This window comes from Oncorhynchus masou, chromosome 3 (assembly GCF_036934945.1).
Source record: "Oncorhynchus masou masou isolate Uvic2021 chromosome 3, UVic_Omas_1.1, whole genome shotgun sequence".
Classification (NCBI taxonomy): domain Eukaryota; kingdom Metazoa; phylum Chordata; class Actinopteri; order Salmoniformes; family Salmonidae; genus Oncorhynchus; species Oncorhynchus masou.
The window spans coordinates 23,135,511-23,162,774 of record NC_088214.1 but is presented as its reverse complement, the minus strand read 5'-3'; the positions used below and the strand labels follow the sequence as shown (position 1 = coordinate 23,162,774).

At 43.5% G+C, this 27,264-nt stretch overlaps 1 protein-coding gene across 1 annotated transcript in view; it reads right to left on the bottom strand.

The window, feature by feature from the left end:
• The window catches only part of LOC135513017 (solute carrier family 22 member 23-like), a 77,210-nt gene that overhangs the window by 37,534 nt on the left and 12,412 nt on the right, over window positions 1-27,264 (bottom strand). The window contains exons 2-3 of the mRNA XM_064935651.1: window positions 20,351-20,454; window positions 19,956-20,110 (exon numbers count right to left, since the gene is read on the bottom strand). Coding sequence (XP_064791723.1) covers window positions 19,956-20,110; window positions 20,351-20,454 — 259 coding nt within the window. The remainder of the gene's footprint in view (window positions 1-19,955; window positions 20,111-20,350; window positions 20,455-27,264) is intronic.

Sequence of the window (27,264 nt, the reverse complement as noted above, 5' to 3'; positions counted from 1 at the left end):
TATTTGTTGCTCCGTGGTCTGTAATGTTGAGCACACAGACATTGCAAATGTACTAAATTAAGACACTAAACAACTCCATCAAAGATAAATGACATAAAGAATGACAGTAAAAAGGCAAACTCAACTCCATCATTCGTTGAATCAGATGGCTCATTCATTACCAAACTGACTGATATTGCCAAATACTTTAATTATTTTTTAATTGGCAAGATTAGCAAACTTAGGCATGACATGCCAGCAACAAACGCTGACACTACACATCCAAGCATATCTGACCAAATTATGAAAGATTAAATCAAATCTAGAATCGGCTTCCTATTTCGCAACAAAGCATCCTTCACTCATGTCGCCAAACATACTCTCGTAAAACTGAGTATCCTACCGATCCTCGACTTCGGCGATGTCATTTACAAAATAGCCTCAGCAAACTGGATGATGTCTATCACAGTGCCATCTATTTTATCACCAAAGCCCCATATAATACCCACCACTGCAACCTGTATGCTCTCATTGGCTGGCCCTCACTATATATTAGTCGCCAAACCCACTGGCTCCAGGTAAGTCTTTGCTAGGTAAAGCCCCGCCTTATCTCAGCTTACTGGTCACCATAGCAACACCCACCCATAGCACGCGCTCCAGCAGGTACATTGCACCGGTCATCCCTAAAGCCAACACTTCCTTTGGTCCGTATTGTTGGGGTGGTAGTAGTGGTATGGAGTCTTATATCTCCCTCACTAACTTTAAGCATCAGCTGTCTGAGCAGCTTACCGATCACTGTACCTGTACACAGCCCATCTGTAAATAGCACACCCGTCTACCTCATCAGCCAGAGTGTCTATGTATGCGGATGACTCAACACTATACAAGTCAGCTACTACAGCAACTGAAATGACAGCAACACTTAACAAAGAGCTGCAGTTAGTTTCAGAACAGGTGCCAAGGAATAAATGAATCCCAAATGTTTCAAAAACTAAAAGCATTGTATTTGGGACAAATCATTCACTAAACCCTAAACCTCAACTCAAACTTGTAATAAATCATGTGGAAATTGAGCAAGTTGAGGTGACTAAACTGCTTGGAGTAATTGGCTTGGAGTTGCAATTGGCTCAGAACAGGGCAGCACGTCTGGCCCTTGGATGTACACAGTGAGCAAAAATGAATAATATGCATGTCAATCTCTCCTGGCTCAAAGTAGAGGAGAGATTGACTTCAGCACTACTTGTATTTGTGAGAGGTATTGACATGTTGAAAGTCTGTTTAAACGACTAGCACACAGCTCAGACACCCATGCATACCCCACAAGACATGCCACCAGAGTTCTCATCACAGTTCCCAAGTCCAGAACAGACTTTGGGAGGCGCACAGTACCACAGAGCCATGACTACATGGAACTTTATTCCACATCAGGTAAATGATGCATTATGGAACAGGGGGGACTGTGAAGCAACACAAACATAGGCACAGACACATGCTTACACACACATGATAACATACATACTATACACACACATACACATGGATTTTGTGCTGTAGATCTGTGGCAGTGGAGTATGGGCCCGAGGGCACACACTGTGTGTTGTGAATTCTGTAATGAATGTATTGTAATGTTTTTAGATTGTATAACTGACCTAATTTTGCCGGACCCCAGAAAGAGTAGCTGCTGCCTTGGCAGGAATAAATAGCGATCCATAATAATAAATACAAATGCAAACCTTGGCCCCAGTCTGAGGTCCTGAGAGCTCTAGAGCAGGTTTTCATCAAGGATCTCTCTATACTTTGCTCTGTTCATCTTTCCCTTGATCCTGACTAGTCTCCCAGTCCCTGTATATTGTCAAAACCCCACTAATGCTGGTGCTAATAAGGCTGGCCTTATTGTAAGTCAAACCCTACATAACTAAAGCTATACTACTGCTATGTAAAGTATAGGCATCTTTAGACTTTACAAAAAGAGTCTGTTCACAAAAACACAAACATTCAGGGAAAATGGAAGGAATCGTGGTAGCCTCATAGGCCAGGCATCTAAACTCTCATATCAGCACTGCTTTTAAGAGACTCGAATTGTGAGGAAACCTGTGAAGAACAGTGGAGCAAGGGAGTGACTGTATATTGAAGATATGTTATTGTAGTAACATCACCTTGCCTTGCAATCTGTGATTTCACACATCAATGGCATTCTTCCCTTCCACCCTTTCCCAAAGTGTGGCAGTGAGTAATTCATCACAGTCCCGGTGGACTGATTTACTTTGTCAGTTGGTCACACACACGTCGGTCTAAAGAGAGAGACCGTAATCCAGGTAAAACTCTGCGGTGTTCACTGTCAACAAAGTGACATTTCCCCATGTAAACCACCATGTAAGCTACCGCGTCTGGTTTCATTCTACCTAGATACAGGACGCAGTGCTGTACCATAGAGCTGATTGACGTTGACAAACTCTTTGTGTGGCTCATGTTCTGCTCTAGTCACACACAGAGACACAGTGACTCAAAACGCTCTGGAGTGTGTATGACAGTGATTCCCCCTACCATTACATAAGTAGGGTTGGCCCTTACATCTAGCTTCCACCTGTTATTCCCGGCCTGAAAGTATTTCACATGGTATGTTTGGGCCCTGGATAGGCTTGCAAAATGACTTTAACTTTACCACAATTCCCAGGTTTTCCAGAAATCCTGTTTGGAGGATTCCGGATTTGTTACTTATTCCCTTCTGTGTCTGGGAATATTCCAATCGGGATTTCTGAACAACCTGGGAATTTTGTGAAGGTTACCAGACTTTTGCAACCCTAACCCTAGATGCTGCTTGGGGGGCCCTACTGTACCATACTGCCAATGGGAATACTGATATGTAGGGGAAACACTGAGGATATGGTTAATAAAAGGACAGAACCAGCCCCCCACCACCCCTCCCTCTCCTACCCTTAACTATATCCCCAGAATCAGCCAGCCAGCCAGAGACATGGGGAGCGAGAGAGACAAAGGGAGAGAGAAACATGGGGAGAGAGAGAGAGACATGGGGAGAGAGAGAGACAAAGGGAGAGAGAGAGACAAAGGGAGAGAGAGAGACATGGGGAGAGAGAAAGACATGGGGAGAGAGAGAGACAAAGGGAGAGAGAGAGACATGGGGAGAGAGAGAGACAAGGGGAGAGAGAGAGACATGGGGAGAGAGAGAGACAAAGGGAGAGAGAGAGACAAAGGGAGAGAGAGGGAGACAAAGGGAGAGAGAGAGACAAAGGGAGAGAGAGAGACATGGGGAGCGAGAGAGAAACATGGGGAGAGAGAGAGACATGGGGAGAGAGAGAGACATGGGGAGAGAGAGAGAGACATGGGGAGAGAGAGAGAGACATGGAGAGAGAGACATGGGGAGAGAGAGAGACAAAGGGAGAGAGAGAGACAAAGGGAGAGAGAGAGAGACATGGGGAGAGAGAGAGACATGGGGAGAGAGAGAGACATGGGGAGAGAGAGAGACAAAGGGAGAGAGAGAGACATGGGGAGCGAGAGAGAAACATGGGGAGAGAGAGAGACATCGGGAGAGAGAGAGAGACATGGAGAGAGAGAGAGACATGGGGAGAGAGACATGGGGAGAGAGAGAGACAAAGGGAGAGAGAGAGACATGGGGAGAGAGAGAGACAAAGGGAGAGAGAGACAAATGGGAGAGAGAGAGACAAAGGGAGAGAGAGAGACATGGGGAGAGAGAGAGACAAAGGGAGAGAGAGAGACATGGGGAGCGAGAGAGAAACATGGGGAGAGAGAGAGACATGGGGAGAGAGAGAGACAAAGGGAGAGAGAGACATGGGGAGAGAGAGAGACAAAGGGAGAGAGAGAGACAAAGGGAGAGAGAGACAAAGGGAGAGAGAGAGACATGGGGAGCGAGAGAGAAACATGGGGAGAGAGAGAGACATGGGGAGAGAGAGAGAGACATGGGGAGAGAGAGAGAGACATGGAGAGAGAGAGAGACATGGAGAGAGAGAGAGACATGGGGAGAAAGAGAGACATGGGGAGATAGAGAGACATGGGGAGATAGAGAGACATGGGGAGAGAGAGAGACATGGGGACAGAGAGAGACATGGGGAGAGAGAGAGACATGGGGAGAGAGAGAGACATGGGGAGAGAGAGAGACAAAGGGAGAGAGAGAGACATGGGGAGCGAGAGAGAAACATGGGGAGAGAGAGAGACATCAGGAGAGAGAGAGACATGGAGAGAGAGAGAGACATGGGGAGAGAGAGAGACAAAGGGAGAGAGAGAGAGACATGGGGAGAGAGAGAGAGACATGGGGAGAGAGAGAGACATGGGGAGCGAGAGAGACAAAGGGAGAGAGAAACATGGGGAGAGACAGACATGGGGAGAGAGAGACAAAAGGAGAGAGAGAGACATGGGGAGAGAGAGAGACAAAGGGAGAGAGAGAGACATGGGGAGCGAGAGAGACAAAGGGAGAGAGAAATATGGGGAGAGAGAGAGACATGGGGAGAGAGAGAGATAAAGGGAGAGAAACATGGGGAGAGAGACATGGGGAGAGAGAGAGACAAAGGGAGAGAGAGAGACATGGGAAGCGAGAGAGACAAAGGGAGAGAGAAATATGGGGAGAGAGAGAGACATGGGGAGAGAGAGAGATAAAGGGAGAGAGAAACATGGGGAGAGAGAGAGAGACATGGGGAGACAGAAAGACATGGGAGAGAGAGAGATGGGGAGAGAGAGTGAGAGGGAAAGAGCAACCGAGGGGACAGATGGGAGAGAGGGATTACAGAGGGACTATTATATAAGCATCACAGCTCACAATCTGTCTATGTAATGACTCATTAGTATGCTAATGATTTAATGTTATCAATCTGTGTTAAGGTTTGCTGTGCCTTTACCTGCAATGCCCATGATGTGCTCTCCACTCTACAGCAGTAGGCCATTTTAAGACTGCCACATCCAACCTATCCACCCGTCCTATCTATCTATTTACATAGCAGATAAGCAAAGCAGACCCCTAAAGGGTCATCTGATACACCATTCTTTCTTTTTTTACCTCAGGGTTCTGTCACCGCAGTATGTTAGTGTTTTTAGTGCTGTAGCATCAGGAATTGTTCCAGTGCTTAGCCAGGGTCACATTAACGCTAACGTCTGTAGCTTAGCATGTAAATGCAGAGCTGTGTTTTTTATCAGCTTGTTTCCAGGGAGTGTTTTTCTCCCCACACGGCTGGGTCTGACTCATGCTAGATGTATGTGTGTGTGTGTGTGTGTGTGAGAGAGAGGTCATTGTGGTCTGTGATCAGTGTTTGCCAGGGTTATTGTGCTCTGGGGTAGGGTAGGCCTAGCTAGCTAGATTTAGTTCTCTCTGCATATGTTATTGTTAGATCATGTTTTGCCCCACTTATAGAGACCATTACTTCTCTTCCAGCCCGTGATATGATTGAATTCAACTACTGAACTATATACATTATGTTTCATCTGACGGTCTTAATTGGATCATTTTAGCTAGATCATCAGATCATTTTAGTAGCCTACAATTTATTCTATTAGCTAAATGAATGGTAAATGTTGACAACCATGTATGTGATTCATTAGTCTAATGACAGAAGTATACAGTGTATTGGAGAGATCTCAGTATATTGTATATCTACAACCTGGATAACACAGTCATAGAAGACAAGCAAACATAGAAATCATATCACATCAACCCTGTTAGTAGGCCTCTGCTTGTTGCTTCATTTACTGTGTTGGGAGCTCTTGTGATCCTACAATGTTGAACAGTGTCTCAATACAAGCTACTTGATGTCACTCTGGCTGCAGTGTTCCCAAGTCTTGCCCCTGCCTGCCTTATGTGTGTTTGCATGTGTGTGTGTGTGTGTGTATTGCCTTGCCCCAGGGCCTTTGTTGAGGGATAAGCTAGTCGAGCTGATGATGTCATCCGACCGTTAATTAGGAGTGCCCCAGCCCTGTGTACTAGGAGTCGCAAGTCTGTGTGGGTATGATTATCCAGATTTGACATGTTTTTGTTGTCAGTCACATGCCTACCACTAATCTAGTCTAAGTGGTTTTACCAGGTTTCTTTATCTGTTTAAGGGATAAAGTAGCAGAGTTGTATCTTGATCACTGTGAATAGCTGACAGTAAATGAGACAGACTACCTGTATGTGATCAGTTGATTCATTCCAGTCAGACTAATGTGTTTCAGTCTTGACGCATCTCAACACTCACAAGGCTGCATTGATTAATCTGTGTGGTTACACCTTAGTCGGCATTCACTTCAACTTACATACTGTACATAGGCCTACTACTACACTACATGACCATAAGTATGTGGACACCTGCTCGTCGAACAACTCATTCCAAAATCATGGGCATTAATATGGAGTTGGTCCCCCCTTTGCTGCTATAATGACCTCCACTCTTCTGGGAAGACTTTCCACTAGATGTTGGAACATTTCTGCGTGGACTTGCTTCTATACGGCCACGAGCATTAGTGAGGTCGGGCACTGATGCTGGGCGATTAGGCCTGGCTCACAGTTGGCATTCCAATTCATCCCAAAGTTGTTTGATGGGGTTGAGATCAGGGATCTGTGCAGGCCAGAGAAGTTCTTCCACACTGGCCTGACCTCAAAAAAAAAATTCTGTGTGGACCTCACTTTGTGCATGGTGATATTGTCATGCTGAAACAGGAAAGTGCCTTCCCCAAACTGTTGCCACAAAGTTGGGAAGCACAGAATGGTCTAGAATGTCATTGAAAGCTGTAGCGTTACGATTTCTCTTCACTGGAAATAAGGGGCCTAGCCTGAACCATAAAAACAGCCCCAGACCATTATTCCTCCTCCACCAAACTTTACGTTTAGCACTATGAGGCAGGTAGCATTCCTCTGGCATTCGCCAAACCCAGATTCGTTCGTTGGACTGCCAAATGGTGAAGCGTGATTCATCACTCCACAGAACATGTTTCCACTGCTCCAGAGTCACTGAGCTCTTCAGTAAGGCCATTCTACTGCCAATGTTTGTATATGGAGATTGCATGGCTGTGTGTTAAATTTTATACACCTGTCAGCAACAGGTGTGGCTGAAATAGCCAAATCCACTAATTTGAAGGGCTATTCACATACTTTTGAATATATAATGTAACTAGTCTAGGTCAAGGTCATTTCATGTTTTCATGTGATACATGAGCTCTTGCGAAACCGGCAGAAATTCAGCCAGTTTGACGTAGCATTGTTATAAAGCCCTCACTACAGTGGGAGTTAATAGGAATAAGACGTTTAGATCGTGAAAACATCTATCATACATGTCCGATTTCAATACTGGCCAATGTCATTACGCGTGAGGTAGGGCTGGGCGTTATGACGATATGTATCGTGTGAAGATAGATGTTTTTCTATCATTTCATATTGTGCTCTATCATTTATTTTGTTGCGTCGCAAATCACACTCTTTACGGCATTATTTTTTGTCAATTGGACGAAGCTTTGCGTTCTCCCACACGTGCCGTGTGAATGGAAATTTGCAACAAAAACAAACATGGAAGAGAGACAGAGCACGGAGACACGGAGCTTGTACCTAAAAGAGGGGCAACTTCGTTCGCATGGACGTGGTTTGGGTATGAAAATTCTGACACGAACCAGGAAACCGTTCACTGCAAAATATGCCGCAGGCCGGTCCCGACAACAGGCTCAAACACCACTAACCTATTTTACCACCTACGCAAGAATCATGTGAAACAGTACAGAGAGAGTCTACGGATGAGACCCAAAAAAGTACAGTCGCGTGCTCAAAACAAACCCACGACTCAGACGTTGCAAGAGGCTTTTTCCTGCGGCACACCGTATGGCAAAGAACCATGAAGATGGAAGGAGATAACAGCTGCCGTTACAACTTACATCTGCAAAGACATGGCCCTAATTTACGCGGCCGTGAAACGGGGGTTTCGTGAGTTGGTGCTAACACTCGACCCAAGGTACCAAATGCAAATTGATATGTGACACGTATTAATCCCAAAATAACATGCAAAACAGACAAGGCCCCCCCCATTTTTTTTTAAATATTAGGCCTATATTTATTTGGTTTGCAACTATAGTTGAAGTTTTTTCTATTTACCTTTTTAGATTTTATACATTCATATTTTATATTTTGTTACATGCTTAATTGAACATTTCTAAATAAAATAAATAATCGAATATGAGTAAGTACCTTTTTATTTGTTGAGTATAATTCAAAATGTAATAGGAAATAGGTCTTTACATGTGGTCATTTTATATAAACTATTTATAAATTGAATTTACAGAAAATGTGCTATATCGTGATATGTATCGTTATCGAGATATGAAATTACCTATATCGGGATATGAGATTTTGGCCATATCGCCCAGCCCTAGCGGGAGGTTGTCTTCTCTCGAATTAACCATTGATCATATTTTTGCGATATTCCTACTTTGAGAGGGTCCACCACATTTCTCAGAATTTTCTGCCTTTTCAGTCCATGGTGCCGTTGCAAATGGCAGACTCCACTCTGCAAGGCACATCGATCTGCAGGTTGAGTGTGGTGAGGTTATAGACTCTTAAATTGATAGTGCAGTTTGTTTAGGCAATTTTACAGCTGACTAGCTACTTCACATGCTGATATTGAGTTTGTTATTATTGTGTGTAGCTACATTTGCTTGCAGGTAGCTAGCCAGCCAGCCTTCCAGCCAGCCTGCCAGCCTGTAGAGTGCATTGTGGATTTTGAAGTCGACTTGAGCTGCAACAGATTTCTATAAGGATTTTCACGTATTGCTACTGCAGTGAAAGAATGACAAAAGGTGATACTCGCGACTGGTGACTTGCTGATTAGATTAGAATCTGGGTGTGTTTTCCTGTCTTTTGTTTTTACAAGCAAAGTGCAAAGAAATGTTCATTCAGGTTGGGGGTGAGGTTCTCCTTGAATTTGGTTAAAAGGACAGTGAATTTGTTCATACTTTGAGAACTTGCTACCAAGCTCCTGTGTGTATCAGACACGCACAGTTTCTCCTCTTGGAGATCAATCTGATCTGAAGACGTGTGTACATAACCACTTTAAGTCATAGCCTATTGGTGACAGTCATTTACTCTGAGTAGTCTGTAATGTATCATGTATTTCATGTACACTAATTGTTTGAGTGTTAATTATTTTGTGACTAAAAATGATATTAGTTGAATTGACTAAATGCATTCCTCATTTTACAGAATAGTTATTTGACTATACGTCAATCATTTAGTAGGTCTATTTCTAGTTATATACATCTCTGATCTGCTTGCCTCAATAAATGAATGCAAGAAGAATGGTCACCAGAATTGGCTACTTGTATCTCTTAATGATTGTCATACTAACTTGACTATATTCCTTTTGGACTTCCTGACGGGCCGCCCCCAGGTGGTGAGGGTAGGTAACAACATCTCCTCCCCGCTGATCCTCAACACTGGGGCCCCACAAGGGTGCGTTCTGAGCCCTCTCCTGTACTCCCTGTTCACCCACGACTGCGTGGCCACGCACGCCTCCAACTCAATCATTAAGTTTGTGGACGACACAACAGTGGTAGGCTTGATTACCAACAACGACGAGACGGCCTACAGGGAGGAGGTGAGGGCCCTCGGAGTGTGGTGTCAGGAAAATAACCTCACACTCAACGTAAACAAAACTAAGGAGATGATTGTGGACTTCAGGAAACAGCAGAGGGAACACCCCCCTATCCACATCGATGGAACAGTAGTGGAGAGAGTAGCAAGTTTTAAGTTCCTCGGCATACACATCACAGACAAACTGAATTGGTCCACTCACACAGACAGCATCGTGAAGAAGGCGCAGCAGCGCCTCTTCAACCTCAGGAGGCTGAAGAAATTCGGCTTGTCACCAAAAGCACTCACAAACTTCTACAGATGCACAATCGAGAGCATCCTGGCGGGCTGTATCACCGCCTGGTACGGCAACTGCTCCGCCCTCAACCGTAAGGCTCTCCAGAGGGTAGTGAGGTCTGCACAACGCATCACCGGGGGCAAACTACCTGCCCTCCAGGACACCTACACCACCCGATGTTACAGGAAGGCCATAAAGATCATCAAGGACATCAACCACCCGAGCCACTGCCTGTTCACCCCGCTATCATCCAGAAGTCGAGGTCAGTACAGGTGCATCAAAGCTGGGACCGAGAGACTGAAAAACAGCTTCTATCTCAAGGCCATCAGACTGTTAAACAGCCACCACTAACATTGAGTGGCTGCTGCCAACACACTGACACTGACTCAACTCCAGCCACTTTAATAATGGGAATTGATGGGAAATGATGTAAATATATCACTAGCCACTTTAAACAATGCTACCTTATATAATGTTACTTACCCTACATTATTCATCTCATATGCATACGTATATACTGTACTCTATATCATCGACTGCATCCTTATGTAATACATGTATCACTAGCCACTTTAACTATGCCACTTTGTTTACATACTCATCTCATATGTATATACTGTACTCGATACCATCTACTGTATCTTGCCTATGCTGCTCTGTACCATCACTCATTCATATATCCTTATGTACATATTCTTTATCCCCTTACACTGTGTATAAGACAGTAGTTTAGGAATTGTTAGTTAGATTACTTGTTGGTTATTACTGCATTGTCGGAACTAGAAGCACAAGCATTTCGCTACACTCGCATTAACATCTGCTAACCATGTGTATGTGACAAATAAAATTTGATTTGATTTGATTTGATTTTTGAGGCATACAGGGCCTGTTGCATTTAATCACATAATATTGGAGTTTGGAACCACCAAGACTCTTCCTACATCTGGCCGCTCTGCCAAACTTGAGCAATCAGGGAAGAATGGCCTTGGTCAGGGAGATGGTCACTTTGACAGAGCTCCGGAGTTCCTCTGTGGAGATGGGATAACCTTCTAGAAGGACAACCATCTCTGCAGCACTCTACCAATCACGCTTTTATAGAGTGGCCAGACGGAAGCTACTCCTCAGTAAAAAGCACATCACAGCCCGCTTGGAGTTTGCCAAAAGGCACCGAAAGACTCTCAGACCATGAGAAACAAGATTCTCTGGTCTGATGAAACCAGGATGGAAATCTTTTGTCTGAATGTCAAGCGTGACGTCTGGAGGAAACCCAACACCATCCCTATGGTGAAGCATGGTGGTGGCAGCAGCATCATACTGTGGATGTTTTTCAACAGCTGCAAGGACTGGGAGACGAGTCAGGATCGACGGAAAGATGAACAGAGCAAAGTACAGAGAGATCCTTGATGAAAACCTGCTCTAGAGCTCTCAGGACCTCAGACTGGGGCCAAGGTTTGTATTTCCACATGATTTATCACAAGTTTTAGATGAGGTTTAGGGTTTAGTGAATGATTTGTTCCTTGGCACCTGTTCTGAAACTAACTGCAGCTCTTTGTTAAGTGTTGCAGTCATTTCAGTTGCTGTAGTAGCTGACATGTATAGTGTTGAGTCATCCGCATTCATAGACACTGGCTGATGAGGTAGTCGGGTGTGCTATTTGCAGATGGGCTGTGTACAGGTACAGTGATCGGTAAGCTGCTCAGACAGCTGATGCTTAAAGTTAGTGAGGGAGATATAAGACTCCATCTTCAGAGATTTTTGCAATTCGTTCCAGTCATTGGCAGCAGAGAACTGGAAGGAAAGGCGGTGACACAGCATGTGACCATAAGCATATCACTACCACCACCACAACAATACTGACCACAATATAGCTTACAATCGATTATTGCAAACTGTACTGGTAGGAATTTGAAAACTAAAACATGAATGGCGAGCTCAAGGCATTATCTAGATAAATCTTTAAGGCAAATATACTAGGCCCACTATTGATTCTAACAAATGAAAACATGATAACAAGTGGTCAGATAATGTAGTCCCGACCAATTAGCACATAATCTTGATGGAAAATCCCCATCTCCTTGCCCTGCCTGTCGGGGGGGGGGGGGGTGTTGCTCAACAACACTGATGGAGAATGAAATGAAATGGGTACGTGCATAGTCTTTTATCACTGTTGCCTGAGGAGATTTGCCTGAGTGATTTAGTGGCACACCTTAAAGTGTACATACATTTTACAGTATTTACTCAGAAATCACTGGATGTCAGTTGATAATGGGAGGAAATACAGGAGAGAGAAGGGTGGAGATATGGGGGTAGACAGAGAAAAAGAGAAGGGTGGAGATGTGGAGACGAGACAGAGAGAAAGAGAAGGGTGGAGATATGGAGACTAGACAGAGAGAAAGAGAAGGGTGGAGATATGGAGACTAGACAGAGAGAAAGAGAAGGGCGGAGATGTGGAGACTCGACAGAGAGAAAGAGAAGGTCGGAGATGTGGAGACTCGACAGAGAGAGAGAAGGGCGGAGATGTGGAGACTAGACAGAGAGAAAGAGAAGGGCGGAGATGTGGAGACTAGACAGAAAGAAAGAGAATGGTGGAGATGTGGAGACTAGACAGAGAGAAAGAGAAGGGCGGAGATGTGGAGATGAGACAGAGAGAAAGAGAAGGGTGGAGATATGGAGACTTAGACAGAGAGAAAGAGAAGGGCGGAGATGTGGAGACGAGACAGAGAAGGTTGGAGATGTGGAGACTAGACAGAGAGAAAGAGAAGGGTGGAGATGTGGAGACCAGACAGAGAGAAAGGGTGGAGAGGGAGAAAAAATTGGCAAGGCAGAAACACAGAAAGACAGACAGACAGACAGACAGACAGACAGACAGACAGAGAAAGAAAGACTGGGCCTCAATTTTATTGTGTCCATACACACACAGTATCAAGTCAGCAAACAGTGAGATGACTCTGCAAAAGGTATGTAAACAACCAAAGCAATTATCAAACAGACACACAGAGGTGGAGGTTAAACACAGGGGCCGTGTCTGAATGACAATACTTGTGTTCTAAATAGTAACCATTTTGGGTATGCAAAAATAGAACATTTCATAGAAAATTGGCTGTTGATCAAGTAGAATTCCCTGCACACTATTGAGGAAGAGAAGCGTATTTTCACACCCAGGTGTGCTTGACAACAGCTGGTAACCAGAGAAGGTCACGCAGTGTACAAAAATGAACGAATGGCGGAAACAACACAATTGCACATTAGATGACACATTCTCAGTATGGGTAAACCATGTATGTTAATATTTTGTTGCTTACTGCAATCAATTTTACTAAACAGTACATTCCACGTTTTACATTTGTATTTTTAGTCATTTAGCAGAGCTACTTACTGTAAGTAGTGAGTGCATACATTTTCATATTTTTCAAACTAAATATTATGTAGTGTATGATTAGTACACAGTATGTACACTGAACAAAAATAGAAATGCCACATGTAAAGTGTTGGTCCCATGTTTCATGAGCTGAAATACATTTTCCAGACACACAAAAAGCTTATTTCTATCAAATTGCTTACATCCCTGTTAGTGAGTATTTTTTCCTTTGTCAAGATAATTAAACAGCATGATCGTTACATAGGTGCACTTTGTGCAGGAGACAATAAAAGGTCACTCTTAAATGTGCAGTTTTGTCACACAACACAACGCCAAAGATATCTCAAGCGGTTTGTTGATGTCAACGTTGTGAAAAGAGTGCCCCATGTTGGTGGTGTGGTTATAGTATGGGTAGGCATAAGCTAAGGACAACGAACACAATTGCATTTTATCAGTGTTAATATGAATTCACGGAGATACCGTGACAAGATCCTGAGGCCCATTGTGGTGCCATTCATCCGCCACCATCACCTCATATTTCAGCATGATAATTCACGGCCCCATGTCACAAGGATCTGTACACAATTCCTGGAAGCTGAAAATGTCCCAGTTCTTCCATGGCCTGCATACTCACCAGACATGTCACCCATTGAGCATGTTTGGGATGCTCCGGATTGCCGTGTACGACAGCGTGTTTCCGTTCCCGTCAATATCCGGTAACTTCACACAGCTATTGAAGAGGAGTAGGACAACATTCCATATGCCAAAATCAACAGCCTAATCAACAACTATGTGAAGGAGATGTGTTGCGCTGCATGAGGTAAATGGTGGTCACACCCGATACTGACTGGTTTTCTGATCCACGCCACTACTTAAAAAAAAAAGATTTCTGTGACAAACAGATCCATATCTGTATTCCCAGTCATGTGACATCCATAGATTAAAATCAAATCAAGTGTTATTAGTCACACGCGCCGAATACAACAGGTGTTGTACAGTGAAATGCTTACTGACAAGCCCCTAACCAACAATGCAGTTTAAAACATACCTGCTAAGTTTAAAAAATAGATAAATAAATAGATAAGTAAAAATATAAGAAAAAAACTAACAAATAATTAAAGAACAGCAGTAAAATAACAATAGCGAGACTATATACAGGGGGTACCTGTACAGAGTCAATGTGCGGCGGCACCTGTTAGTCGAGGTAATATGTAGGTAGTTATTAAAGTGACTATGCATAGATGATAAACAGAGAGTAGCAGCAGCGAAAAAGTGTGTGTGGGGGGGGGCAACGAGAATGCAAAGAGTCTGGGTAGCCATTTGATTATATGTTCAGGAGTCTTATGGCTTGGGGTAGAAGCTATTTAGAAGCCTATTTGACCTAGACTTGGCGCTTCATTATCGCTTGCCTTGAAGTAGCAGAGAGAACAGTCTATGACTAGGATGGATGGAGTCTTTGACCATTTTTAGGGCCTTCCTCTGACACTGCCTGGTATATATGAGGTCCTGGATGGCAGAAAGCTTGCCCCCAGTGATGTACTGGGCCGTACGCACTACCCTCTCTAGTGCCTTGCGGTCGGAGGCCGAGCAGTTGCCATACCAGGCAGTGATGCAACCAGTCAGGATGCTCTCGGTGGTGCAGCTGTAGAACGTTTTGAGGATCTGGGGACCCATGCCAAATCTTTTCATAATAGGGCTTAATGAATGCATTTAATTTCCTTAAAAGAACTTCAACTCAGTAAAAAAAAAGAAAAAATTAGATGGGAAAAAATGTACAGAAGCATGTACTTTACACGTCAATCACTCTGCATTCTTAACACCCCAATCATAGTCAAAAACTCATCAGTCTGACACCTCATCATTGCTTTAAAAACGTCTGCCCCATTACACAACAACTATTATTTTTCTCCACAATATCTGAACAGCCAGGAACCCCTCTAGTCTCCACATTCATCCGGCCCCTCCACTCTAATCCACTCAGTACCGACCAATCCCAGTGCTCTATTTTGGGCGAGCTGCCATGCTTTTCAAGGTAGACAGTATGGATTAAGTTAGAATAACAAGGACATGGAGGGCTCCTCTGCCGCCCTCTGTCCCCCCCTTCCTCTGCGACAGACAATTACTGCAGGCAAAGAGGCTTTTAGGGATCTATCGTACAGCGGGACTGTACTGGGCATCAACCGCAAGGCTAGTTATCAGGATGCTATTCATTCCCCCTCCCCCACCCCACCTCCCTCCCTTCCCCCCGCTTCGCTAGCTGGGTAAATCTATTTCAACGGTAACGAGTGGCAGGACCGACTGGAACGGCTGTCTAAAGTAGATTATCGCTCATCAAACCTTTACTATGGAGAGAAAAGGTCACTATTCAACGGCAATGAGGATTCATCTCTCTGTGACTGTTATGGAGTGTACAGCACACACAGTACCACTGAAGCGCTGTAGTTGGCAAGGCCAAGGAGTAGAGTGGAGCAGACAGGTGATCAATGTCCTCCCTCCTCCGTTTCCCTCTCAGTATCTGTCAGTCTATTGATTAGCAGTAAGAGGACAAACCCAGGGAAAACGGTTATTTGGCCGAGTGAGGTTGATTGTGCTTCAGAGGGCCTTCCAAAGAATAACCCCAATGTGGAAAGTCAGCACTTCTCTTGTCAGTTGATACCTCCTCATAAGGAGGTTACGCCCTCCAAAATAGAAATGGTATGCTATCAGAGGCTACTTTACACTGAAAGGCTCTTTGATCAAGTGAATTTGACGTCACAGTTACACACGCTCTTGATAACTATTCACTCTCTGTCTACCAGCAATGCCATGTCGTTTTTCCTAGAACTACAACAAAACAAACTCGGACCAAAACAAACCTATTTTAACTGACCCCATTGAAAGTGTGAGCCTGACCCTGCTCTGCCAGCAATCCATGAGGTAGACCAGACAGGTTGCGGGTACAGTATTGCTGCTACGCCTACACAGTGGCCTTTGACATTCTCCAACCTCCCTCTGTGTTTAGTACATATTCAACAGCCTCTAACCCTCTGCTGACCTTGCATAAACATGACCCACATTGGAAAGGCTAGGGCTGCAGCTGAAATGGCACCCTATTCCCTATGTGCTTTTGACACAGAGCACTGGTTAAAGGTAGAACCCTGGTCAAAAGTAGTGCACTATCTAGGGAATAGTGTGCCATTTCGGACACAAGCTAGGTTTCCAGACAAATACACATGCTTGTAGTCATCTCTATCAATGCAGAGGCCTGGGCTGGTGGAAACAGGGATAAGTGAAAACACAGCTAGCTTGGACCTATGGAAGCTGCTGTAACAGCATCTACATGAAACGCATAGGAAAAGCAATGCACTACAGATATATCTCTCTATGTAGGTCCAGTAGGTCTCCACAGCTCATTCTGAAATGCTTGCTGTCATCTCTAGTGATGCAGAGGCCTGTTTTAACACTTCATAGGCAACTTGAACTAACAGTATCTGTTGGAAAAAACACACATTCCTGCCCTCACAACATACTTACAATGCATTCGGAAGGTATTCAGACCTCATGGCCTTTTCCATATTTTGATACGTTACAGCCGTATTCTAAAATTGATTAAATAAATACAAATCCTCATCGATCTACACACAATACCCAATAATGAAAAAGCGAAAACAGAGTTTTAGAAATGTTTGCACATTTATAAAAATAAAAAACGGAAATACTTTATTTACATAAGTATTCAGACCCTTTGTTATGAGACTCGAAATTGTGCTCAGGTGCATCCTGTATCCATTGATCATCCTTGAGATGTTTCTTCAACTTGATTGGAGACCACCTGTGGTAAATTGTATATATTGGACATGATTTAGAAAGGCACACACCTGTCTATATAAGGTCCCACAGTTGACAGTGCATGTCAGAGAAAAAATCAAGCCATGAGGTCAAAGGAATTGTCCGTAGAGATCCAAGACAGGATTGTGTCGAGGCACAGATCTGGGGAAGGGTACCAAAAAATGTCTGCAGCGTTGAAGGTCCCCAAGAACACAGTGGCCTCCATCATTCTTAAATGGAAGAAGTTCGGAACCATCAAGACTCTTCCTAGAGCTGGCCGCCCTGCCAAACTGAGAAATCGGGGGAGAAGGGTCTTGGTCAGGGAGATAACGACAGACTCAACTGCCTTGGTTTCTCAAATGGCTGCTTCGCCTGGTTCACCAACTACTTCTCAGATAGAGTTCAGTGTGTCAAATCGGAGGGCCTGTTTTCTGAACCTCTGGCAGTCTCTGTGGGGGTACCAGAGGTTTCAATTCTCGGGCCGACTCTTTTCTCTGTATATATCAACGATGTCGCTCTTGCTACGGGTGATTCCTTGATCCACCACTACGCAGATGACACCATTCTGTATACATTTTGCCCTTCTTTGGACACTGTGTTAACAAACCTCCAAACAAGCTTCAATGTCATACAACACTCCTTCTGTGGCATCCAACTGCTCTTAAAAGCTAGTAAAATTAAATGCATGCTCTTCAACTGATCGCTGCCTGCACCCGCCCGCAAGACTAACATCACTACTCTGGACGGTTCTAACTTAGAATATGTGGACAACTACAAATACCTAGGTGTCTGGCTAGACTGTAAACTCTCCTTCCAGACTCAAATTAAACATCTCCAATCCGAAATTAAATCTAGAATCAGCTTCCTATTTCGCAACAAAGCCTCCTTCACTCACGCTGCCAAACAGACCCTCGTAAAACTGACTATCCTACCGATCCTCGAATTCGGCAATGTCATTTACAAAATAACCTCCAACACTCTACTCAGCAAACTCGATGCAGTCTATCACAGTGCCATCCGTTTTGCCACCAAAGCCCCGTATACTACCCACCACTGCGACCTGTATGCTCTCGTTGGCTGGCCCTCGCTACATATTCGTTGCCAGACCCACTGGCTTCAGGTCATCTATAAGTCTCTGCTAGATAAAGCTCCGTCTTATCTCAGCTCACTGGTCACCATAACAACACCCACCCGTAGCACGTGCTCCAGCAGGTATATTTCACTGGTCATCCCCAAAGCCGCCTTTCCTTACAGTTCTCTGCTGTCAAAGACTGGAACGAATTGCAAAAATCGCTGAAGTTGGAGACATATCTCCCTCACTAACTTTAATCATAAGCTATCTGTGCAGCTTACCGATTGCTGCAGCTGTACACAGCCCATCTGTAAATAGCTCATCCAACTACCTACCTCATCCCCATATTGTTTTATTTAATTTTTAGCTCTTTTGCACACTAGTCTTTCCAGTATTTCTACTTGCACATCATCTTCTGCACATCTATCACTCTAGTGTTAATTTGCTAAATTGTAATTACTTCACTACTATGGCCAATTTATTGCCTTACCTCCTTACACCATTTGCACACACTGTATATAGTATTTTTCTATTGTGTTATTGACTGCACATTTGTTTAACTCTGTGTTGTTGTTTGTGTCACACTGCTTTGCTTTATCTTGGCCAGGTCGCAGTTGTAAATGAGAACTTGTTCTCAACTGGCCTACCTGGTTAAATAACGGTGAAATTTAAAATAAAAAAACATATAGAAAAAAGAATGACTAAGAACACGATGGTAACTTTGACAGAGCTCCAGAGTTCCTCTGTGGAGATGGGAGAACCTTCCAGGACAACCATCTCTGCACACTCCACCAATCAGGCTTTTGTAGTGGCCAGACGGAAGCCACTCCTTAGTAGAAGGCACATGAAAGCCCACTTGGAGTTTGCCAAAAGGCACCTAGACTCTCAGACCATGAGAAACAAGATTCTCTGGTCTGATGAAACCAAGATTGAACTCCTTGGCCTGAATGCCAAGCCTCACGTCTGGAGAAATCCTGGAGCCATCAGTATGGTGAAGCATGGGACTGGGATCGAGGGAAGGATGAACGGAGCAAAGTTTAGAGAGATCCTTGATGAAAACCTACTTCAAAGCGCTCAGGACCTCAGACTGGGGCAAAGGTTCACCTTCCAAAAGGACAACAACCATAAGCACAAAGCCAAGACAATGCAGGAGTGGCCACGGTACAAATCTGTGAATATCTTTGAGTGGCCCAGACAGAGCCTGAACACGATCAAACATCTCTGGAGAGACCTGTAAATAGCTGTGCAGCGACACTCCCCATCCAACCTGACAGATCTTGAGAGGATCTGCAGAGAAGAATGGGGAAAAGTCCCCAAATACAAGTGTGCCAAGTTTTTAGCGTCATACCCAAGACGACTCGAGGCTGTAATCGCTGCCAAAGTGCTGAGTAAAGGGTCTGAACACTTACGTAAATGTGAAATTTCAGTTTTCTATTTTTTATAAATTTCCAAAACTGTCTGAAAACCTATTTTTGTTTTGTCATAATGGGGTACTGTGTGTAGATTGATGAGGGAAAACAATTATTTCATTGTTTTTAGAATAAGGCTGTAACGTAACAAAATGTGGAAAAAGTCAAGGGGTCTGAATACTTTCCAAATGCAATGTACACCTCATGACTAGGGGATTTCCTTACTTTTAGGCATACAGCAACACCATCTGACAATATATAGAATGTGAGTCCTAACTTAAGACATGGGGGTCTACTAACTATAACACACTCCACAAGGACAAGGCTATGGGAACCAACTACTGCCCACACAGCAGCGCATCCATTACTAAAGCGCTAATAGAAATTCTCACCTAACAGATAAATCAATGGACTGTACAGTATAGCGAAGGCATTCAGAATAGCATGGTGTAGTAGGTCTGCAGGACTTACTGAGGACTTACTGAGGATGTAGAGGGAGAGGGCGATGCCTGCCAAGCAGAAGCCCTCGAAGAAGCGCAGGGTGCTGAACATGGGAACGTTGACCGAGAAGGCCACGGTCAGACCAAACACCAGCATGAACAGTACCGAGATTATTAGGACTGGGTGGCGACCAAACCTGAGGATGGAGGGAGAGGAGAGAGAGAGAGAGAGAGAGAGAGAGATGAAGCACAAATACAGTAGGAAAGATCCTTAATTACTTGTCCATATTCAAACAATACAAGCTAAAGCATTAACAAGAAACACACTGAAAACTCCTGAACGAAATGTCTATGAAAATATATTATGTAATAACTTTATTATGTAGCAAAGATATCATGTAACAACTTATTATGTAATAGTGAATAATTGTACTCACCAGTCTGCCAGGACCCCAAAGACCAGGTATCCGAATATGGATCCCACCAGCAGAGAGAACTTAGCGATGTGGACCTTCCACGCCGAGTCACACACCAGACTCCACTGTAGAAGACGAAGAAGAACAGAGGAAGGTTACTGGATTGTCTAATGAACACAAATGTCAAACGGAAACGTGTCTTCTGCTTTATCCCAAATCCTCTGAAAGTCTCTCACACAAAGTAACAAACACACAGAGGGCAGCGGAACTATGGCATACGGAGAAACAACCAATTCACATCAGCCATTTTGTATTCAGACTAATCTCAGCCAGAGTGTTACTCAATATATCTAATAACGACATGAAGCATATACATTATTTGTCAGATTGTATGGGGACATTAACTCAGAGCTACAAGAGCATTCTAGCTAACTTCCTATTGGATTTGAACCAGGCAGCACACCCTTGATCTCAATCCAGTTTCCCTAACCGACATCCCACTTTGCTAACAACGCCTTAAAACATAAAGAGAGACTAACCATTGATTTAAAGCCTCCATTAAAAGTGTTCAACCATGTAAATGTACTGTAGCCTATTATGTTGAGTTTCCCCTTCCAATGTCTGAATTGCCCTCTGTGTGTTGTCTGTAATGATGTAAACCCCCACTTCCACCCCCATGCCTGTGTGCTCTTCCTCTGGCTGTGTAGTGTAGTCCTCTGCCCCATCAGTAGTAGGCTTCCAAGAACGCAAATTATGCTATGCCACTACAGCAGATTTGCATTAGAATTAAATCCATGCTCATCTTTTTGTATTTTTTGTGGATGAATACAATTGTAGGTGCATATACATGTGTGAACAGAATGACCCCACTTTAGACAAATCAATCAAACATTGATAAATAAGGCACAGTGCAAAAAATAGCTAGACCCCATTCATCCCCTGCTAACTCTGCCACCGCTGCTGGGAAAAACCTTAGGGGGAACTGAAGTAGACATATGTAGAGTATGTCTAATAAATAAATTTTTTACTGATTCAAGTCTACATGTAAAGTATGTGTACAATACATACAGAATAAACCCACTTTAGTCAATGATGATAATGTGATAATGTTTGATTTATCCACTCCACTATCACCCCACACTTTAAGCCCAATGCAGCTGTGAGTAAACAGTACTGAGAGGCAGGCTGTTGGGGTTCCTGGGTTCCTGGTACTCTGGTCTGGAATGGAGCCTCCTCTGTGCTCCCAGCTGTCTGAGGGATATAAGAGTCAAGGAGAGGGTGTGTAAGGGTGGGGCGTGATGGTGACAGGTGTGTGACACATGGGGGTGTCTGTCTATCGATGTGACACTCAGAGTAGAGCTCTGGTTAGCCAACAGAGACAGACAAGCACACACAAGATTTGGTTCCAAATTCTGAGATTAGCCAATACATACCCAAAGACACAGCTTTGGAAAGTACCATTACTTTGCATTGCTTTTTGATTTCTGGTAAACGTGAATGCAATGGCTCGGAACTGGTCGATTGTTTGGTCGTTAGGCTGTTGGTTGACCGAGATTGTCTTAGTCGAGCAGTAATACATATATATATATATATATAAATAAATATATGTGACCATCTCAGTGAACTAATCTCGGCCTAGACTAAAAGCCAATTCATGCTTGCGCCTGCACAGCCATGCAGAGGCCAAATCGAGCTCTGTACCGCATTGACATGCGCCTCCCAAATTTTGTAACAACGTGGAGGGCTCTGTATAGCACCACATTGACATGATTGGTTGACGGTAGAAAATACAAACTCACTTCCTTGACAACATCTCTGCACTGTTCTGCAAAGCACAAGAAGTATGAATGCCCTGACTTCTGCTGAGGTCGTATCACCTGGCCAAGGCAGAAGTCGGAATGACAATGCGCCTACATGCACAATGCACTTCTCTCTCCAGAATGCACTCTCTCCCGCTAATTGTTTAAGAACTTCATTGTGTGAATTGTTTGCATTTCATTGTCCGTGTCTGTCAATTCCACAATACATATATCACCAGTAGTAGATTTACTGTTATTTCCTAGCATTTCTAATCTACAATGTCTACAGTAATTTATGATAATGCATTCAATATTATTATTCCAGTCTTCCCGGTTTCATTGTCAGAGTGGACACATTGTTTGCGGAGTGCACAGCCTATTCTACACTTGTGAGAAACAATTCTTTGTTTATTTTCATTCCATTTACGAGTTTTGTCAATTTAGTCATTGTGTTTTGTTTGGAGCGATTCTGTCAATGTTGAGTAAGGTTGCGCACGAATAGAAGTAGGGGGATTTGATAGTATTTCTGATTGGCTTTATGCATCACCAACTATGACCTGTGGATTCTTCTCAGAGTAATGTTTTCTTCACCTCAAACAGCAAGGAAACAAAGTCTGTTTTTACATCCATTGACAATTACAATAGTTCCTCAATGTATTTGAAAAATCTTTCCATCTCTCTCCCCTTTCGATAACCACTCATCGTGAAAGGGAACAATGTCATGCTCTGATCCAGAGGAAACGTCATAAAACAGGCCCACCTGATTACTTCTTATCTTTGCCTCGCTTGGACTGGAATAGGTGCTGGTACTCATTTTGGGTGCTGGTACTGTTCATATTTAGGTTCAGGAGCTCTACAATACATTTGAGCTAATATTCTATGAGAGGAACAGGAGCTCAAGCAGTAGAACATTTGAGGTGTCGCTACTCAGCTCTGGTGAGCTCCTATCAGGATATATCAGGATATTTTCTACCTGCAAGCTGCAATTTTTTATTAGTTGCCTTTATGTAGGCTATTTTTACATTGTTGGCAATGGCAATAGAATTTACTTTTTAGGTTTGTATCATTTTCATTTAGATTTGGAAAGAATTTGTATTAACCACATGACAATGATTTTCAGATATGAAGATGTTATTATATATTAAATTAAATTGTTTCAAGGAAATTTGCCAATGAAAACCAGAACTGGCACGCAGATCGGTAGAAATGGTAAGATAAATTGGCATTCCACATGAGAAATATTGCCGACTCCTCGTGTAGCCTATTACCGGCAACTTCAGGAGATTAATGGCAGAATCTGCAAAAGCCAGTAGCGGCAGGAGGATGGTTGAGGATTAAATCTTCTGGTTATCTAGATCTCTGGTGCCATTGAAGCATCAAACCGTAAGCTTAAAGCATCAGACAAGCTCAATGCATATAGTTTATTTTAAAACGCATAGGGTGTGTCTATACAGTTGAAGTCAGAAGTTACCATACACTTAGGTTGGAGTCATTATAACTTGTTTTTCAACCACTCCACAAATTTCTTGATAACAAACTATTGTTTTGGCAAATCGGTTAGGACATCTACTTTGTGCATGACACAATTTTTCCAACAATTGTTTACACACAGATTATTTGACTAATAATTCACTGTATCCCAATTCCAGTGGGTCAGAAGGTTACATACACTAAGTTGACTGTGCTTTTAAACAGTGTGGAAAATTCCAGAAAATTATGTCATGGCTTTAGAAGCTTCTGACTCAAATGATGTCAATTTGTCACAACCTGACCATAGTTTGCTTTGTATGTTTCTATGTTTTGGTTGGTTAGGGTGTGATCTGAGTGGGCATTCTATGTTGGATGTCTTGTTTGTCTATTTCTACGTCTGGCCTGATATAGTTCTCAATCAGAGGCAGGTATTAGACATTGTCTCTGATTGGGAACCATATTTAGGTAGCCTGGGTTTCACTGTGTTTGTGGGTGATTGTTCCTGTCTCTGTCTGCACCAGATAGGACTGTTTAGGTTTTTACATTTTCTTGTTTTGTTGTTTCATGTCTAGTTCCTTTATTAAAGAACATGAATAACCACCATGCTGCATTTTGGTCCGCTTCTCCTTCACCAGAGGAAAACCCTTAAACAATTAGCCTATTGGAGGTGTACCTGTGGATGTATTTCAAGGCCTACCTTCAAACTTAGTGCCTCTTTGCTTGACATCATGGGGAAAATCAAAAGAAATCAGCCTAGACCTCAGAAAAGAAAATGTAGACCTCCACAAGTCTGGTTCATCCTTGGGAGCAAATGCCTGAAGGTACCACGTTCATCTGTACAAACAATAGTACGCAAGAATAAACACCATGGGACCACGCAGCCTTCATACTGCTCAGAAAGGAGACGCGTTCTGTCTCCTAGAGATGAACGTACTTTGGTGTGAGAAGTGCAAATCAATCCCAGAACAACAAAGGACCTTGTGAAGATGTTAGAGGAAACAAATACAAAAGTACCTATATCCACAGTAAAAGAGTTCTATATCAACATAACCTGAAAGGCCACTCAGCAAGGAAGAAGCCACTGCTCCAAAACCGCCATAAAAAAGCCAGACTACGGTTTGCAACTGCAGATGGGGACAAAGATCGTACTTTTTGGAGAAATGTCCTCTGGTCTGATTAAACAAAAATAGAACTGTTTGGCCATAATGACCATTGTTATGTTTGGAGGAAAAAGGGGAAGGCTTGCAAGCCGAAGAACACCATCCCAACCGTGAAGCACGGGGGTAACAGCATCATGTTGTGGGTGTGCTTTGCTGCAGGAGGGTCTGATGCACTTCACAAAATAGATGGCATCATGAGGTTAAAGCTTGGTCACAAATGGGTCTTCCAAATGGAGAATGACCCCAAGCATACTTCCAAAGTTGTGGCAAAATGGCTTAAGGACAACAAAGTCAAGGTATTGGAGTGGCCATCACAAAGCCCTGACATCAATCCTATAGTAAATGTGTGGGCAGAACTGAAAGTGTGTGCGAGCAAGGAGGCCTACTAACCTGACTCAGTTACACCAGCTCTGTCAGGAGAAATGGGCCAACATTCACCCAACTTATTGTGGGAAGCATGTGGAAGGCTACCCAAAACGTTTGATCCAAGTTAAGCAATTTAAAGACAATGTAACCAAATACTCATAGTGTATGTAAACTTTTGACCCACTGGGAATATGATGAGATAAATAAAAGCTGACAATCATTCTCTACTATCCTGACATTTCACATTCTTAAAATAAAGTGGTTATCCTAACTGACCCAAGACAGGGAATTTTTACTAGGATTAAAAGTCAGGAATTGTGAAACTGAGTTTAAATGTATTTTGCTAAGGTGTATGTAAACTTCTGACTTCAACTGTATATGGGGAAAAAAAGACTTAACAAATTTGGCCCCTCGATTGGGTGAAAGAACAGACGACTTTCGGGTTAGCAAGATTTATTTTAGTCGGGAACAGCCATAGTATTAATAAAACAATGTTCTTCATTTGGGGACAGGTGGACTGAGTTCGCACTCTGTATTTCATTCTCATTTGAAACTGAAGTTCCCCACTCACAATATGTCTTTAGGCTATCAGAGTTTATGACCTCTTATAACCTCTGGCTTAGCGATCTTTCCTGTACAGGGTAAAAAGCTCCAGCTCCACGATTATTCACTGTCACGAGGCAGTGATCACATGACACACACATGCATACTTTCAGTATCGATGTCACTAGGGGACAAGACCAAGATGGGAGGCAAACAAGTTCCCCAATGTTGCGCAATACCACATAAACCATGAGGTAGTGTGTCAAAGTCAAGGACGTCTGCTCTCTTTGGCCGTGTCAAACTTGCGTGTTGAAAGTGTGTGTGTCAGAGCTGGGACTATGTATAAGACCATGGGATATGGAGAAGCCACGACCGTGCAGAGTGGGGGATCAACCAGACCACGCGGCCAGGGTGACTGACTATGTGTGACAGATGAACGCGGTTCAAAGCAGCTGGTGACCGCACAGTTGAAAGGAACCTCAACCATTAATAAGCACCAAAGAGAGCTGACTGTGCAAGATGCCTGACCACATCTTTGTTAGAGGAACATAATGTTTTAATGTTAACCAAGGTAAAAATCCTAACCACGACTGAGGTCAAGGGACAAAATGTGTTTGTAAACCTGATCCACGGTCATGTCACTACAGAAGTTCAGCTATCTACTCTACTGAACATTCTGTCCCATATGCTTCCTTTAGTTCACTCACTCACTATTGTAGTGTTCATTAGGGATAGCTGAATTGAAGGCTCTATGTTAGCCAGTAGGCAATGCCTTATTAATCCTTTAGTTTGACAGGCAGGCGGGAGCACAAAAGGCCTATTGGTGCTCTGGGTCTGTGTGTGACAGCAAGGGAGGGCATCAGGCCCAGAACACTGACCCGAGTGACAGTACTACCCCAGGGAGGGGAGGGGACAGGGGAGGGGGGGGGCACCCTGCTGCGGTGTCTACCGTGTCATTTAACACCAACGGCCACAGCTGCATGTACAGTACATATCTAACTAGAGATACTGTCTTGTACTCAGCTGGCTCCTCCCCGGATATTGTGTTAAATGCTCTACAACAAAGCTTTCTTAGTGTCCATATAGCTTTATCTATCATTATCCTTGGTCTGAGCACCTCCAAAACAAAGGTCATGTGGTTTGGTAAGAAGAATGCCCCTCTTCCCACAGGTGTTATTACTACCTCTGAGGGGTTAGAGCGTGAAGTTGTCACCTCATACAAATACTTGGGATTATGGCTAGACGGCTGTCCTTCTCTCAGCACATATCAAAGCTGCAGGCTAAAGTTAAACCTAGACTTGGTTTCCTCTATTGTAATCGCTCTTCTTTCACCCCAGCTAACCCTGATTTAGATCACCCTCCTACCCATGCTAGATTACGGAGACATAATTTATAGATCGGCAGGTAAGGGTGCTCTCGAGCGGTCAGATGTTCTTTACCATTCGGCCATCAGATTTACCACCAATGCTCCTTATAGGACACATCACTGCACTCTATACTCCTCTGTAAACTGGTCATCTCTGTATACCTGTCGCAAGACCCACTGGTTGATGCTTATTTATAAAACCCTTTTAGGCCTCACTCCCCCTATCTGAGA